This window comes from Ursus arctos, unplaced genomic scaffold (assembly GCF_023065955.2).
Source record: "Ursus arctos isolate Adak ecotype North America unplaced genomic scaffold, UrsArc2.0 scaffold_1, whole genome shotgun sequence".
NCBI lineage: Eukaryota > Metazoa > Chordata > Mammalia > Carnivora > Ursidae > Ursus > Ursus arctos.
The window spans coordinates 23,981,086-24,000,232 of NW_026622763.1; the positions used below are offsets into that span (position 1 = coordinate 23,981,086).

Genomic DNA, 19,147 nt, shown 5'->3' on the forward strand with positions numbered 1-19,147 from the left:
TAGTGAAGATAAAAACCTGCCAGAGGTGAGGTCAAAAGAAAAAGAGAGAGGAACTGTAGCATATAACAACTCTTTAGAATAATGTTCCGGGTAAAATAATAATAATAATAATATGCAGGGAAATAAAGTTGTGGGTAGAAAGAGATATGGGCACAAGGCAAGGTTGTTCAAGAAAGAACTAGGGAGAGAGGAAAATATTAATACAGGAGAAAGATGGGGACAGTTGTAAGAGATGTGTCCATGAGTTGCTAAGAGGGATGGACTGTATGAGTGGAGAGTATAGCATTAGAGGTAGCATGGGGTTCCTGCTCATAAGAAGACAGAGTCTACGGATAAAAGATAAAGTAGTTCCAGAGATGTGATGGTGGGAGCTTGTGGCCATTCTCTTTAGATAGCTTCTATTTCAATCAATGAAATAGAAAGCAAGTTCTTGAGCTCAGGATGAATTTGGGGAGTAGGTACTGGAGGTTTGAGGAGAAAAGAGAAGATCTGACATAAACATCTAGGAGAGTCAGTATTAGCAAAATGCAGTAGAAGCCATAGTAAGTGCCCATTTAAAATTAGCGATAAAAACTCAAGCGAGACCCGTCGGTACGATTATGTGCTTTTCTTCGGCTGCAACCAGCAGTGGGGCACCAGTTCAGAGCAGAAGGAGAACTGGATTTAACCATGGTTACAGTTTTCTAGGAAAGTGCGATAGGAGGGAGGAAAGAGCAAGGGAATTGAGGGTATATGCGAGGGCATGATTACAATGAGGGATTATAGAATCTAAGCTGGGAAAGGAAAAACATAGAATCTTTAAAATGAGAAGGATAAGAACCAATGTAAAGAATTGTTGGAGTTGGGGTGATGGAGGAAGTGACCCTGAAAAACAAGGGGTTGCTGAAATTGAGATAATGGAGGGACCATCGAGATAAGAAAATTACTTATGGTGAACATCAAAGTATGCAGTCCGACTGCCTCGTGGGACTTGCTTTCACTTACAGTACTGACATCTGTCTCCAGTGTGGTCGGGCTGGCAGTGGCAGTAGGGCTGGTTCCCAGCAGTCACACTGCAGGTCCCTCCATTGTGACAAAAATCCTCACAGACTGTCTTACCACAGTTTGGTCCAGTGAACCCCAGGGCACAGCTGCAGGTGGGTCTCCCTATCAGAAAAGAAAAAGTAACAAAAAGGAAATTATTTGACTGGAATAGTTTATTTTCATGGAATCCTCACTAGATGAGAAACAGGAAGCCAAGATTATGGTCAAGGTTTGTCCACTACTTAATCTGTGATTTTAGGCAATAACTTGACCTCTGTGGGTCTTAGTTTTCCCATATTCCAACGAAGCCTAGATTAGAAGACAACTCCAGTTCACATCACGTAAAATAACCGGAGCTCATGTTACAAATAATTACATATTTATACAGGTGTGTAATGCCCTGAAGTGCTTGTGTTACTCTTTGTACTTCCCTGTTCATGTCCATTTTGCTTTTTGAATTATTTTTATTCTACTCATATAGTAATGCAGATTGTATGATCCATTAGAATATAAAATAGAGATAATCATATTTTTTTCATTTTTTTCTTTTTTCTTTTTTAGTGTTCAACAATTCATTAGTTGCGTATAACATCCACGTGCCCTCCTTAATACCCATCACCCTGCTACCCCATCCCCCATTCCCCTTTCCTCTGAAACCCTCAGTTTGTTTCCTGAAGTCCAGAGCCTCTCATGCTTTGTCTCCCTCGCTGATTTCTTCCCCTTCAGTTCTCCCTCCCTTCCCCTATGGTCCTCCACGCTATTCCTTATGTTACACATCTGAGTGAAACAGTATGATAATTGTCTCTCTCTGCTTGACTTATTTCACTCAGCACAATCACCTCAGGCAATCATGTTTCTCAGTGTTGAATCATCATGTACCACCACGGCTAAAGCATGAGTTTAGACTTATAAATAAATATTTTAATAAGTTTAAAGTGGGCATGCCATCTATAATGTTTATGCAATTAGTTATTTTAGTTGATGTAAATATACATACTGCATTTAGTATATAAGCACTTAGTAAGTTCTATTTTATTTCATTTTGAGATTTTTTATTCATGGGAAAGGACTGTCACTTGGAGTCTAGGAAGATGATTTAAAGTCTAATGTTAATAGCACACGAGAACAAATCTAATGGATCATCTATGGATATTTTTCTTTATTGGCTCTGTGGAAACTAGCATCACAAATAAAGGTGAACGACCCTTTAAGGTGTTTGGAATATAACACAGTTGTCTGTTATATCAGGAATGAGTCAAACTGCCTGGAATGTCAACGACTGGGTGAAATATGGGGTACAGAACTAGCTCTGTAGGAGAGATTAAGGAAAATAAAATGAAATAATGGTCATCATTTGTAATGGGGAAAATGAAGTGTAGAGGTTGTGCAAATGTAAAGAAATAACATGAAAGAGAATAAAAAAGAAATTTAGTTATAGATCTGAATTAACTAGGACTTGGAAATGTCATTCAGTTGACTAGCAGCGGAGAGGATCCAACCATCTCCTCTCTCACCTTTGTAGACACATTAATAGGTTGAGAAGTATATTTTACGTACATTAAAGGCTGAGTCACATCATGTTTTCCATTCCCAGACTATGGCTTTAAAACTTTTAGCTAAATATTTTTCTATAATGGTAGTGAATTTTCTAGCTGTTGCTTACTTATAGACAAAATATCTTCACAGGAACAACAATGGGTGAAAAACAAAGACACAAACAACAGAATGAATAGTGTTAGAAGACGATGAGGACAGAGAATTGTTGGAACACCGTCACTAAGGAAAATGAAAGCCCTGAACAAAAGAAGTAATTCCTCTTCATCAACAAGAACCAGTGAATGCCTTACAGAGAAATAGAACACATAAACAGGAACACAAATTAACATGAGCTAAATGTGAAACAAAACAAAAAGTACGGGAGAAATAAAAATTCATTAGAATAATCACAAAAGGAGCCATACGGTGGTAGGACTCAAGCACTGTAGATTTATGTTTTTCTCCATTATTTTTCTAAGTCTTTTCCAATTAGGAGTGGCAAACATTAAAGTGATAAAGTTTGGAAGAAACAAATGCAACTCACTAACGCACTTGAAAACTGCTCTATTGCAGTCACTGAGAGAATGATACCATGCTTTTATCCCATCTATAGCTGTTTTGAAACTATGGCAGAGTGACCAGGTTGTCCCCCACCTCCACCCCCAGCATATGCCTCACATCATTTAGATTCTGGCTGAATTATTTTCAAAAGGCTTCCTTCTCTTCCTTTTAAAAGAAGATTTCTTTTTGACAAGTAGAAATCTTCATATTCAGGGGTAACATTACCAACTTGAAGCTGTGTGTTGATACAGCAGATCTTTTGTTTGCTGATGGGACATGAACCATCTGTCAAAGAATTTTATATGGGCTTCATCTAATATTTTCATGAATCTCTCTGGGTGCACCCTAACAAGTTGCATTGGATTTATTTATAAAGGTTTTTTAGGTAGTTCAATTTGATTTTGGCATTTGAAAAGGCAACGATACTGTTACGATGACTAAGGTATAGATTTATAGCAGCGAAGCGTCCAGGGAGCTTGGGAGTTGACAGCCTACAAGGGTAGCATAATCAGAAAGAGCATCAATTAACCTGAGGAAGGAGGGGGAGGACCAGTTTGTTGCCTCTAATCAGTCTGCTTTCTATAGCATTCAGACCTTTAAAGCGTGCGTTGTCAGACTGCCTGAATATAGACTATCTGTGCCAATTACTGGTGATGGGACCATGAGCATCACTTCTCTGTTTCTTTCCCCCATGCAAAAATGGGGATAATAATATGGGGTTGTTGTGTAGAATCAGTAAAGTAATGAGATTATACATGCAAAGCATTTCTAAAGGTACTAGGCACATAGCACGCAGTGACACTTTAGCTCTAATTGTTTCTTATTCTTACGGTTGTTATTTCTACTGAGATTCACCATTTATCATTTTGTAACTGTGCCCTAGAGAGACACTGTAACATTCTAAGAAAATCTTTTGGAAATCTGTCTTAAATTGCACATTTTATCTCCATTATTTACTTAAGATAAAATTAAATTTGAATTCGTATGGGATAAAGCAGAAATCTCCAACAACCTCACTCTCAGATTCCAACATCTTTAACTATGAAGGATGGGTCTTTCTCTCTCTTTACTTTCTTAACATGCTTAATTCTACACTTAAAAAAGAAAGAACACACACTCACATACAAACCCCACAAAACAAACACAAACAAAAAAGCACACCTAGTGTTTTTATCAAGTCCATTTACTTGTATAACTTCAAATTTTGATATATACTTGAGCTTTTTAAGAAAGAGTCTACACTCACAGCTTCCAGTTCTACCAAATAAATGACAAAATCTTTGATCATGAAGTCACATTCCAATCCTTCACTGGGTTTACAGTTTGTATTTTATTTTTTTAACATACAAAACGATGTACCTTAATCTGTTACTTCTCTTTGTTATTTCAGAAGAGAGGACAGATCCCTCAATATGTATGTATTGTTTGCATAAATCAATTCTGATTCCCTAGTGGTAAGAAAGGTTTAGGGATGGAGAAGTTAATGTGTGTTTTCTTTACTGTGTATTTATGTATGCTTGCAAAGCTTATCTCTGATCTCTTAATCCCTAAATCCACTGATTTCTTTTCAATCCTCCTCCTCCTCAAATGTTTCCCATAATTTTATGCATTTTATTCTTGAAATTTATTTTTTGTCTTATACCACACATTTTATTACACACCTACTTTTAAAAAATTCTCCCTCTACTTGGTTTCTAAGACACTACTGTTGTTGATTTCCCTTTTTTTCTGACTGTCCTTTTGAGTTGCCTTTATGTTTCCTCTTTCTGTCTCTTAAAATAAATTCTTCTGAACTTCTTCTTGGTGATATAATTTCATGGCTTCAGTAACTGTCTCTCTATCCAAATACTTCAGTCTCAATTTTCTGACTCTGGGCTCATTCTCCTTCCAAAATGACAGACCTTCATTCTCAGTCTTTGTCATATGTCTCAGTGTGTCTCTGGCTCCTCAGTAGGTTCAACTCCCCGATGACCCACAAGAGAGAAAACTCTTCTCATAAACATTGTCCTGGTAGGATACATGATTTCCGTAGGGTAGGTTCTCCCAGTGCTAGGTCTGCTCCATATTCAAGTTTGACATTATATGCTAGCAAAGTGCTTTACTAGCTGTGTACAACAAATGGAGCTTAGTTTATTTGCTCCATTAATTTATTATTAATTTATCTGTTTCTGTTCATAGACAAATGGAAACTGGTTGCATACAGCTTCAAAAATGTGTCAGCAAATTTTCATGCAACAGGTAAATAAATAATAAACTGTTGAGACTTAACTGGGCAACCAATAGTAGCTAATGTCAAATATGGCGAAAATATAACTAAAGGTGCTGATCATCGGTAGTCAATAATATATATTATTAAGGAATATTCAATGACACAACTAAAGATTGTATTGCTCATAAGAAAAATGGAAATGTCTTAGATTCTCAGAGTTCTTGAAATTTCACTGGTCTTACATGGCCCTTACATAGCAAAACTAGTCTCAGTAAAAATGGTTAATTCTGGAATACTTCATAAGAATATTTAACAGGAACTAAATAAATTTAATAAATTTGGTACATTATTAAATTGTTTGTTTTTTGGTATCAGACCTGGGAATCAAGTCTTATTAGATATTTATTATTGTGTGGCTCTGCAAAGCTTACATTTCCTCACTAGATCTCATTTTGCATCTCATTATGTAACATGGTGCTAGTAATGCCTACTACGTGCTGGTAAGACACATGGCACAATGTCTGCCACATAGCAAGTGTGGTGTGTGGTATTGGTAGTGTTATTATTAGTAGTTGTATTGGTATTATTATTACTATTAGTACTTTTATTAAACAAATTATGAACCTAGGTTATTATTTAAACTTAACTGAGTACATATGCCTTTATTAAGAAACTACATATGGAATCCCAATATACATTTTTTCCATATGTATTCTTTTGAAAATAACATTTATCCATATATATCAGCTCAAAATCGTATTTTAAAATTTATAATAAAAATGGAATCTTTTCTATTACATAGATAGGTAACTACATGTATAATGATTTACCATTAGTCCTTGTTATACAAGCATTAAATTTATATGATTTGGTTATAGTTTACCTCTGGACCTATTTGACTTTTTGTTACTATTGTAATATAGTCATAGCCAGTCATTTCTCTGGTATGGGCAGACAATATTGTTGATTTTCAGTGATAATAGGCAATGTCTTGGAGCACTGACTTTGGAATAATCTACATTCCTGGATTCTAGTTATCTTACATAACCATTCTAGCTCACATCTGAAAAACACCACAATATTGACATGATAAGGATTAAATAAGGTAATGTGTCTAAGGAATTTGCTAGAGTTCTTGGCATTTATTAAGCATTCAAAATGTAGTAGTCACTATAATAAAATTAGGATTGCAAAATTTCCAAAATATTATAATTACTGAATATATATTCCATATAGAAATGACTATTAACTTGCTAATAATTTTAGAGTAAAATTTGCTGTGTAGCAAATTTGGACAAGTAATATATGAAAAAAAATATCGATCAATCAATATGCCCCAAAGCAAATATTCTTATTTGAATATTATAAAGGTATATCTGTTGGCATTTTTCAGTAATTTGATGTAATGCTGGTGTCTGTTTTTAAAAGCTAGCTTTATTTAATAAAGAGTTTTTAAGCTGATTATAAAGATGCTACTCATCAGTGTGATGACTTTAAGTAGGTAAAATTACTTCTCTGCTCAATATTGGACAAATAAATCATTACTCTTTTTTCTATATAAACAAAGTGCTAGGAAATGTGTGGTTGATTGCCATGAAGGAATGCTAGCAAAATAATTACATGTGAACTTCCTATGAGACGGTGACAGTGTTTATTATTTCTGAGGGGCAGATACCTGCTAGTGAACATCATTAGTCAGTTCTCTTTTCAAGCAATTTATCTGAATTCATACTCATTTGTCAACGTGAACCATGCATCCTACCCTGTTTAATTTGGTACTCATTGAGTGAGTCTGGTGCTTGTAAATTTTTATCCCTGGTTGTAATGTTTTCTACCTAACTAGTCTTCTATATATACAGTCATTGTTTAGTTCAAATGGTCTGATAAATACATTGAGTCTAGGTAATAGAATTTAATTGACATTTAAACTGCAGAGCATATTTACAAATGCTTACATTTAATGTTCTGTGAAATACTATCTAAAAGTTCCATACTCTTTACTCACAACATCTTTACTATTTGAACAAAACCCACATTCTTGTTCTTTTCTATGGGATAAAAATAATAAGCTGAGAGACACAGCATCATTTGGTTAGATACTAGATTGCAGTCAGAAAGCCCATCTCCTGACCCCTTACCCTCAAAACCACTCTGCTTCGTGAAATCCATCTTCACTTCTGACTTAGATTCAAGTAATAAAAGTTTTGAATGCTTAAAAAAATTGCTAGTCTTTTTGATAAAGAGATTTGACATTCTACTTTTCCACTTTACATAATGTTTTCCTGGACAGAAATGAGTGCCCATTTATACATAATTTTAGTAAGTTGACTATACCTGTCGAGTTGTCTAAAGTATCATAAAGATCACAGACAACTATTCAGTAAAGCCTGAAAAAGAAAAGGAGAAACTGTGGACCTTACCTAGCGCCCTCCCAGATACTACTTAATATATTCTGACATGTTTCAAATTATAGGTCACAATCTATTTATACTTCCGGAAAGTTCGTTTTCAGCCAGCTTTGTGAAAATGAGACTGAAATATTTTTGTGCTTTCTGTGAATACAAGGAAGCCAACTCAAACCTTCTGAGATTACCTTAGAAAGCTGTAAGACTTAATAGTTCGTACTGCTCTCACAATGTGGTCCAAATGAACCAGTAACTGATTCAAAAAGTCTACAGCAGAGTTAGGATCTTACTTTCAATCTCTCATAAGTTTTTTGTGAAGGTGCAAGGACTGGGAACAGCACCTGGCACTCACTAAACAGTCAAATATATGTTAATTACCATGATCCTGGCAATAATAATAATTATTATTTTAATTTCTAATAGTTATCATTACTTGGTTTTTAATTCTAACTGCAATCCTTGTTCACCTTTTATCAGGATGTTAATTAGATGATTGTGTATTTTATGTCCTAGGTACAGATATGACTTGAGAGACATCAGTATTTACGTTTTGTCATTAGTCCCATGATGTTTTGAGGGTATCCAAAATCTCCTAACTTGCCTTTGAGCAAACATTTTTGGGGCAGCCATATTTGATCTTATTTGATGGCAGTCATGTATGCCACCTTCATATTTGGGGCAGTGTCACGGACAGAAAGAGCCTGAATGAACGAGAAAGAAAAGTCTCACCATCTACTTATTTTTTTAAAGGCCCTTCCCATTACAGTGAGAAGTAGTGAGAAGAATCTTTCTTTCTTTTTTTTTTTTTTTACTTTCCTTAACAGGGGCCACTTTCCTCCTATTTTAGTTACAGGGACAAAATCTTTTACTGCCAAAGTCCATAGATATGGTAACAGGGAGAGTTACAGTGACAGCTTCTGTTTTCTTCTTTCCATATTCATTTAAGACATGCAATACAAATGTATTATCTACTATAAAAAAAAATTGCACTGTCACTCCTTTACCTAGGCAGTCCTGTTTTTGTGCACTTTCAAACTCCTTAAATTAAAAGTTGTCTTCCCTTCTGCATAACTCCAAACTTTATGCGTGAGAGTGTTTGGGTATATCGCCCCAAATTTACAAACTCTCTTGCTCTGTTACTCTAAATCAGCTGTGTAGAAAACCTTGATTCATTTTGATATGAACATTAAAAGTCTAAATAACAGAACTCTAAGAATAAGGAAAATAGCAAACAGTATCAACATACTGTAGAGAATAAATATTTATAAAAATGAAGATTAATTGTAAATATATATAATCACATAAATATCCTTATATTCATGATGAGAAAAATTCTTTAATTATTCTCTATTTTCTATAATAGAATGATTGAATAATTCAATGCTTTACTCTCATTTCCATTATTTTGCCCAAAGCAAACTTTATCTTAATATTCTTCTATGAGTAGGTCATAGAAATGAACTACATACACCCTTGTCAATATAATCAATGTCAAACTACTTCATTTTGTAGTACTTTCCTATATGAATATAGTTAATATATTTTATTTTTAGCTTTCTCTATTATAAAAAAAAACTTAAGGAATGAACAAACACTCAATGCAAAATTTTAATTATGCCTCTCAGATGTGTGCTTTTAATTAACTGGTGACATTTCCTTTGTTCAATTATTATAGTTCTATACAACTGTCATAAACTTATAAATTTTAATTAAGGCTGCCCCAAAGACTAGTCATAGAGTGTCCACATAGGAATTTGCCAAAAGGCTTAACCGTAAGTAAACCAACAATGAATAAATCCATGAATTGCCCGCTGGGATTTGTTTAACAAATTAACATTTGTGTGGAGATAATGAGGTTCTACAGTTTATAATACCAAACAATGTTTTTATAAAACCATATTTTAAAAAGTAAAAAATGCTTTGTAGATGACTTAATTGAATATGATATTATTAGTAATAATAGATGCTCTATGACAATAAACTACATGGCCATATCTCAAGTTAAATTCATATAAGGACTCATTTATATTACCAATTTGAAATATAATTTTTTTCTGAACATGTTATCTATGTAAATCAAGATCTAATAATCTACCTGGGTGCAAAGATAAAATTGATATAAATTTTAAGAATACAGCAAGATCTGGACAAATGATTTGAACAAAACATTAAAAGTTGTACTGTATCCACATATAGTTCAGGATCCATTAACAAGAGAGAAATTCAATGTTTCATAGAGATTTGTCCTTGTGGATCCATTGCAGGTTGAATAGATATTCATGGTTTGGAGTACCAAACTCTTTTTCGTTTAAATATTTCTAAAGGAAAATATAAGAAAATCATCTGGTTGTAACCCCAAAATTTTTATTATCTTAATGAGAAAATTAACAATCAAATAATAAAATCTTTAAACAACTCATTTGTGTAAGAAAAGCTTCTCCCCTAAAGGAAATGGTGTCTGTGTTACTAAAATACAATTACAGGTCATATCCTTTTACCACACATTCATTCAGTTTTAATTTGCATGGTCCCAGTACTACAATTTCTCCCACAACAATAGAATATACTCTACTGTGAGGAGTAGCTTCTCTGAGGCAGAATGAAAATATATAGTAAGATCTAGTGCCTTTTTATTTCAGTCAACTTGCTGAATATGTTTTCAGAATTCTATTAAGGAGCTAGAACACCTTTTTATCAATTAATCATAAGTCAAAAATATTTATAGACATACAATTATCAAATTTAAATAAATAGTAGTGCTTTTACTATTAGAATGCAAATCAGAAACAGTTTGGTTCCTCTGCACTCCATTGAAAATGCTTCTTCATGTGGCTCTTTCAGTTAGCATTATGCTAAATACTTCAAAGAATAGCATAAGCAATGGAAGCAGTGAGAACTCCCAGTAAGACAGAAATTAACCATGTAGGGAATGTGAAGATCATATGGATTAATTTTCCATTTGACTAAATTTGCATTTATTGTAGTAGAATTGAATGTGCATAAATTGCACTTTAATAGTTGCATAGTGTCCTTTGCACTGAATTTTAGAATTTACAAATTATATTTTTATTATGCATTGGGGTTAATTTTTCCCATGGGAACATATTTTAAATATAATAGCACTAAATAGAAAAATATATTTTAATGTTCACTTATGCACTGTAGCAAACACTTTTTGCAAACAGAGCTATTGCATAAATTAATAAGAATTTCAGTATATCTTAACATGTAGTAACCTGATATTTTCAAAGCATATTATACACTGTATTGCAATGCCAACAAAGTAGTTATGATCTTAGATAGGAATTATGATGCTATCAGATGTACTGATACATGTATTTATATTTAACTTAATTTTAAACTTTAACCTAATTTAATTTAATTTTCAATAGCAAATGAGGTTTAGCATTAGGCTAACTGTTCAGTTAAAAAAGAAAATGCAAAAGAATGAAACTGGATCACTTTCTTATACCATATGCAAAAATAAATTCAAAATAGAGTAAAGACCTAAATGTGAGACAAGAAACCATAAAAATCCTAGAGGAGATCACAGGCAATAACCTATTTGACATTGACCCTAGCAACTTCTTTCTAGAAATGTCTCCTGAGACAAGGAAACAGAAGCAAAAATAAACTGTTGGGACTTCATCAAAATTAGAAGCTTCTGCACAGTGAAGGAAACATCAACAAAACTAAAAGGCAACCTACAGAATGGGAGAAGATATTTGCAAGTGACATATTTGAGAAAAGTTGGTATTCCAAATATATAAAGAACTTATCAAACTCAATATCTAAAACAGAATAATCCAATTAAAAAATGTGCAGAAGACATGAATATACATTTTTCCAAAGAAGACATACAGATGGCCAACAGACACATACAAAGGATGCTCAACATCACTGATCAATAGGGAAATGCAAATCAAAACTACAATATCACCTCACACCCGTCAGAATGGGTAAAATCAACAACACAAGAAACAGCTGGTGTTGGTGAGGATGTAGAGAAAGGGGAACCCTCTTGCACTGTTGGGGGGAATGCAAACTGGTGCAGCCCTCTAGAAAAAACAGCATGGAGATTCCTCAGAAAGTTAAAACTAGAACTACCCTATGATCCAGTAGTTGCCCTACTAGGTATTTACCCAAAGAATACAAAATACTAATTTAAAGGGACAGATGCACCCCGATGTTTATAGCAGGATTATCTATAAGAGCCATATTATGGAAACACTCCAAATAAAAGAAGTTGTGATATATATATATATATATTTTATATATATATATATATATATAATATATATATACATATATATATATTACTCGGCCATAAAAAAAAAAATCTTGTCTTGCTACAACATGGATGGAGCCAGAGAGTATTATGCTAAGCGAAATAATCAGAGAAAGACAAATACCATATGATTCTGTATGTGAAATTTAAGGAACAAAACAAATGAGCTAAGGAGGAAAAAAGAGAGAGAGGGAGAGGCAAGCGAAGAAACAGTTTTAACTATAGAGAACAAACTGACGGTTACCAGGTGGGAGGTGGGTGGGGGGACTGGTTAGATAGGTGATGGGGACTAAGCAGTGCACTTGTGATAAGCACTGGGTGTTGTATGGAGGTGCTGAATCACTCTGTTGTACACCTGAATGTTAACTAAATGGAATTTAGATAAATATATTAAAAAAATCTCTACCTTGAAATGTCAAAATAAAAATGAATAAAAAAGAACAGATTTTTGGAATCTAACATACAAGGATTATAAAACTGATTTTACTTAATCATTCTAAGCCAGCATCAGAATACCTGTGAGCACTGAGCCCTGTCACATGGTACGCACTCAACACATGATAATGATCCCTACTATTGTTACATTTTGTGACTTGAACTTCAATATACTGAATTTAGAATAAATACTATTATGTTGAATTAATAATTAAATTTAATTTGTGTCAATCTATTCTTTATAAAGATATCAGGAATTAAATTTCTAACATTAAGTATCCTTTTTATATTTTTCACACATAAGGAAAAATGCAAATTATTAAATGCACAATGAAATTCAAATATTCACCCAGAGCTGATGGTATACAGGTTCCTCCATTTTGGCAGTAGTTGCTACAGTGATTGACTTCACATCTGTCTCCTGAATAACTAGGCCAACAGTGACACCTCAAGTCACCCTTCTCATTTAAAATGCATCTTCCTCCATTTTCACAAGTCAATTTACATGAATCATCTGGTTATAAGAAGAAATGTACAAATTGGCATGCTATTCATTGGGTGGTAGAATAAGAACAATTCACATATATGAAAATTAAATATTCAGATTTACTTTTTTCATAAAATTCCCCCAATAAATACCCCTAATACAAAAGTAGAAGAAGCAAAATACCATAAATGTTATCTGAAAACAGAGAAATTGATTTTAACCACATTGAAAGGTGAATACAAATACTGACTTAATTTTTATTCTTCTTTAGGCTTAAAGAATTATTAACCATTTCTTGTATTTATTAAAACATTAAATAACAAAACCAACTGAAACTTCCTAAAAATAAAATATTTTCCAATCAATACATTTTCTTTATGATATAAGCAAACATGGCCTATGTTTTAGGACTGTTTGATATTAAACCAAACTGAAATACATAAGATAAATTTAGTGTATATATAGTATATATAGTGTGCATATATATATAATATATATATATTGGATATACGCATATATAGTATATATGTATAATATATATATTAGATATGGAATATTTAATGGAATATGGATATATACTAGATATATATATAAACACAATATAACTTACAATATAGAAAAACATTTAAATGAAAAAAACATTCTTTGATATACATCCTTATTAACTATGTATAAACAACTCTAAACTAAAAGTCACTTAGGTTTGGTACGAGATGTTGATAAAACAGTGTCAGACACATTTCCATAGGTAAAATTTCCATATGCAAAATGATTAGGCACAATTTGTCTACTTAGTACATTTTGGCTGAGGATAAGAAAAGGCTGGTCATTCCTTGGGGCTGCAAAATTATTTTAAAAAATATGGTGAGTCTTATTTATAATAAGACCCAGATAATAATTGGCTTGGAATAATTTTTCAGGTTATGTGTGTTGACATGGCCTTACTCCGTTAGAAATACTGCTTTACTTAGGGCAGGACATGATGCTCAATGTAACACAAATGATTGAGAATATCGTGAGAAGCATTCTGTTCTAGAATATGCCTTCTACTAAAGCCAGGCCTCTTTTATACCAAAGTAAAAAATCAAACAGCCTGTGTTCTTTATTCAAGATCCATTGGCCCACACATAGCAGAAGCTTTAATATATCACTGCAATAATCATAAGAGCACTTTAAAGGGCCTCAGTGACTTCAAATAAAAAAATGACTCAAATATCACATCCATGGTCATAAATAGAGACTATTTATCAGCAGTATCAGACAATTCTAAGACTTGCCTCATTGCAAAGCAAAGAGTTGAATAGAGAGGTTGAATTCTCAAGAAAGATCTAGAATGGAAATATACACTCCTTAGTTTAAAATTCAAACATTTCTAATTCATTCAGCATAAAATATCCCTGATTGGTGTTGTGAATGTAAACAGTGAAGATAAATATTTAAGGCATTATTATCACAGTTAAGATTATTGTGGGTGAGTTCATTTTCATCTGTAAATGTTCTGTGTAAACGACATAGATATTCAAAATCTCTATATGTTAGGGCATGTGCATTTCTATAATGTGCCTCATTAGGCACCAGAAATTTTAAAATATAACACTGCTTGATGAAATAGAAGTGGAGTTTCGAAACCTAACTGTAATAGTTCTATAGTGAAAAAGAAGGCTGCTTTTGTCAATAACTAAATCACCCCCAGAAGCCAAGCTCCAGCAATTACAATCAACCATAGGAAAGAGCAGGTGAATACTTCTCTAAGAATGAGTAACATTTGAATTTCAAATTTCTAACATGAAGATTAAAAATATTCAGTGTCTCATCATTTAACAATAGCACCCAGAGAAAGGCAAGTAATTATAAAGTGCAGAAAAACTTGGCTATATCAAATGTTAATGTCAGGAAAAAATTAATTGGCATTTATCTACACCATCAATAATTCTGAAATCTACTTATTTACATTCCTCACTGAGGTGTTCCAAACTGTCTGCTAAAGAGTCATATGCATAGAGGCCAATGTGAATATTTTTTAACACTCTGATTATTTAAAATATAAAATTTTCTTTTAAATTACAAAATGAACTTTTAGGAGGTTTCTGTAATCATGCCTTTCAATCAAATCTGAAGTAGTAAAACTGAAATTTCTTACAAAGTTTAAGGAGGGCACATGATGTGATGAGCACTGGGTGTTATATGCAACTAATGTATCATCGAACATTATATCAAAAACTAATGATGTACTATATGTTGGCTAATTCAATTTAAATCAAAAAAATTTTAGATCTTGGATAGGTATACATTTAGACAAACATGCTTTCTCATTTCAAACATAAAACCATAAAATTTGATGAAGTAATATAGCAAAAGAAAACGGTTTCATTTTCTTACTTAATGATAGATTTATCTTAGAGTACTGTGTGTCTACTTTTTGCAAAGAATTGTGCTAGGCAGTTTATATATGTCATTTCTGGTCTTTTCAGTGACTCTGAACATGGGTGATACAGACGACATAGAGGCACTGGGGTGTACTATGTGATGGTGAAGAGTGTAGAATCCCTAGGTTCACCTTGGGGGATCACCATTATTAAGTAATGTTAGACAATCAATCGAGCCTCTCCATGCTTCAATTTTCTAATCTGTAAAAACAGGGGCAATGATAATACTATCATTGGGGACTTGGGGGAATTAAATACAATAATATACATATACTTACATTATGCCTTGCTCCTAAGCCTTCAGAATATTTATTATTGTTACAGGTAGTAGTAATATTTATTGTTAATCTAATTTTACATAAAAGAAACTGAGGCTAAGGGAGGACAGAGCCAAACAAGTTAGTTAAGTGACAGACTGTGGCCTAAAAAGCTCTGCCTCAGATCTAGCCCAGGCCAACTTCTTCCTGTGCATTTGTTGGATTATTGGATAAATAAATCTGGGTTATTAGATAAATAATTTATGCTAAACAAGGAAGAAAAAAGGAGAGTTATGTAGAAGAGATATTAATGTCTAGTTGTAATGGAAAAACAACAAAAACTGTAGACAATTTGACCATAAAAATCAACCCTGATAACATCTGAGTCAATGGAGAAGTCACATTGGAGGCATTAGTAGAACACTTCTGTGCAGAATCCTCACCTCTCTCTCCCAGGGGTCTCTCCCACCCAAACAATAGTATAAGTAGACACAGTGCCTAGGGGAGGGGGGTGCCTGTGAGATCGCTAGTTAAGAGTGTGTGTGGAACTAATAAAAATGTGGCACATCTTCTACAGGGAAAGACTGATATTTTAAAGAATCTATTTCTGAGAAGTTAAGGAGACTATGTGGCCACATAGTTTACCTACATGACCATGTCAGAGCAGCTAGTGAAAAATGTGCCTAATAACATTTGAAAATGTCCACTTAATTCTCCTTACCCAGAGATCATAGTTACTCTGGTTGGAAAGATAATCAATAAAGAGAAAGGGTGCCTTCCAGTGCCAGTGACAGCTCCCTTTTCAAGAACTGGCACTAATAGACTCATCCAAAATACCAATCATGATTCACAATTAGCTCTATGTTAAGGAATTTCTAGCCTTGTCACCCACAACAGTGTTTCGCATGTGTTACAGACTAACTACAATAAATGAGTCGCCATTTTCTTTGCATGCCTTATTTTCATGCCTTTTCAGTTCCTCTGCCTCAGTGTTCTGATCCCTCACTCCCACTTAATCTGAATCCCCTCTGTCTTCGCAGACCTTGTCCTAGGGTCATATTCTATAGAAAATTGTAACCATTTCTCTGATTGTATGATCATCTGAATTCTTCTAATAGTTTTAACTCTGTCTCTTCTGGGCCATGTATCACTATCCACACAAATATCTATTGGTGTTTATGTCATTCATCATATCATCTTTGCAACCTCTTCTGCTTTGCATATCCAGTGCTTGAAGAATATATATTAAATGAAGGAGCTATGATAGTTTTAGACACCTAGAGCCTTGGAAAGGTAGAAGTCTTCAGATTGCCTGTAACTCCCTGTAGAGAATGATGAAAAAATGATATGGGGGTGGAGATGCTGTCTGAGGGCAAAGACACACTCTTCATGTGAGGAGTTCATTCTAATGGAGAAAAATACAGCAGGTAGAAAGTCCTGCTACAAAGAGAAACTAAGTGTATCTCACTGGAAAAATGTTGTGATCCTCAAGCGATTTTAGAGCACTGTGTTTTTGTTTGTGTCATAAAATTTAGTAAGTGTTGATTTTCTTTTTGCTTAGTAGTAATTTGTTTTTCCTTTATGGCTAATGTCTTGATTATGAGGGAACTTCTCATCGGTCTACCTGGATAATTGAGAGATGTCTCTTTTTTCTCCTTTCTCATTATACCATTTTGGTTTTTATTTTGGTTATTTTATTTTTTGATTTTTTGCTATTTAATACTTATAAGCATCTGAAATAATGCTTTACTTTTTAAATGTTTTTTTTTCATGTTAACGTAGCTTCTAAAATATGAGCTCTACGAGTAAAGAGATCTTGTCAATTTTGTTTCTAAATTAGTCCTTAGTTTCTAAATTACTGCTATGCTTTGCTCATAAGCCCTCAAAATATTTATTCGTGTTAGTAGTAGTATGTATTGTGAATCAAATTTTATGTAGAAGAAAGTACAACTTAGTTTCTTATCCTCAGTTTCTAAATTAGTATTTGGTGCAAGAAAGTTGTTCACTATGAACTTGATGAATGAATAAGGTATTTTAAGGTTGGGTTTAAACTTATAAGGAAATGGCATCCTCAGAAATGTTATCTTCACTGATAAGGAGCTATATAAAAGTATCTTGATTTGGTGTGTGGCTTCAAAGTTCTTAATCTAGTCTTAAATGCATAGTAAGTGCTCAGTGCAGTTCTGTGAATAAATGTAGAATAAATCGATAGGAAGTTATTATCAGAGAGAATGGTTTACGCAGGCATTCAAAAACCAATGATATCAAGACAACTATATTGACGATTGAGTAGCTAATTCTGTTCAGTTTCAAGAGGTGTGAACATTTATCATACAAATTAATTCATTATTTACAGAATAATGACGTTTACCTACCTAACAGGCTGTCATCATTGCAAGTACCATTAATCAAATATTTGCCTTCTGGGCACACACAGGTGGCTCCAAAAGGATTCAGCAAACACAGGAATTCACATACCAAGTGCAAGCATGGATTGGGCACTGATTAAAACAAAAGAAAACAAAGAAATGCATGACTATAAGTACAACGGTTTTCAGAAACATAGCATTCAACAAGGTGAAAGGATGCATTAGCAATGTTGAAAAGAAATCATATCATATCGGTACTGGGTGTATCTTATTTCAATGTTACCATTCTCCTTTATAGGTGAAGAGAAATTCTTACCCAACACCCATCATTAACAGGAAATTTACCCTGATTTACACTTCCCACAAGAGAGAAGGAATTAATCAGACATATACTCTGTCACCCTTCCATCTGACTTCTTTTCGTAAAAGAGTTGGTCTGAGATACGAAGTAGAGTTTAGGTCTATGTAAAAAAAAAAGTAAAGGCAACTGAAGTCTTTGGAGGACCTACTCCTCATTTTAGGTAGTTTCAGAAGTGTTGAACAGATAGAAACAACTTCCCCCTTGTATTTGCAAAGGCTTAAAATCCATATGTATTTGTTCGAAACACAAACAAAAGAGAAGACTTTTTTTCTAAAAACCAGATTTAACATGGTTTCCTTTCCATCAGGTTGCAGTTTGTGTGCATGTAAATGTCTGCCACATTTATTTTTGTCTAAATTTCTACCCAATTAGCATCCTCTGTAGTCATAACTGCTCCGTGGCTCTCCTTAGAGAATCTGTAAATAGAATGAAACAGAAAGGGGCACCGAGGTAGTGAAATGGTGACTGTGAGAATGGCTTTGACTCAGTTAGAACCACTACTCAAACACCTACCATATCCAGGGCAAAGTTTTATTCAATTATGTAGTTTTTATGAAGGTGGTAATATCTGACTACGCATAAGAATCAAACACAACTAGCAGATGATAGAATGTCCTCATATTAACCTTGGAACAAAATGTGTCAGTGGTAAAGAGCAACAAAAGTTTGGATACGATTTCAGGAAGTTTTTAGGGGATTATCTGTTGTTTTAATCGGTTTCCAAAACTGATTTGGATAAATATTAATTGTTATCTTTCCAGATAATTGCACCAAATGAGGTTAAGTCTCT

The 19,147-nt window shown here is 33.6% G+C and overlaps 1 protein-coding gene across 1 annotated transcript in view; it reads right to left on the minus strand.

Annotated features, from left to right (window-relative positions):
- The window catches only part of LRP1B (LDL receptor related protein 1B), a 1,450,575-nt gene that overhangs the window by 61,542 nt on the left and 1,369,886 nt on the right, over positions 1 to 19,147 (minus strand). Inside the window, exons 82-84 of the mRNA XM_057306380.1 lie at positions 18,003 to 18,128; positions 12,807 to 12,971; positions 985 to 1,146 (exon numbers count right to left, since the gene is read on the minus strand). Coding sequence (XP_057162363.1) covers positions 985 to 1,146; positions 12,807 to 12,971; positions 18,003 to 18,128 — 453 coding nt within the window. The remainder of the gene's footprint in view (positions 1 to 984; positions 1,147 to 12,806; positions 12,972 to 18,002; positions 18,129 to 19,147) is intronic.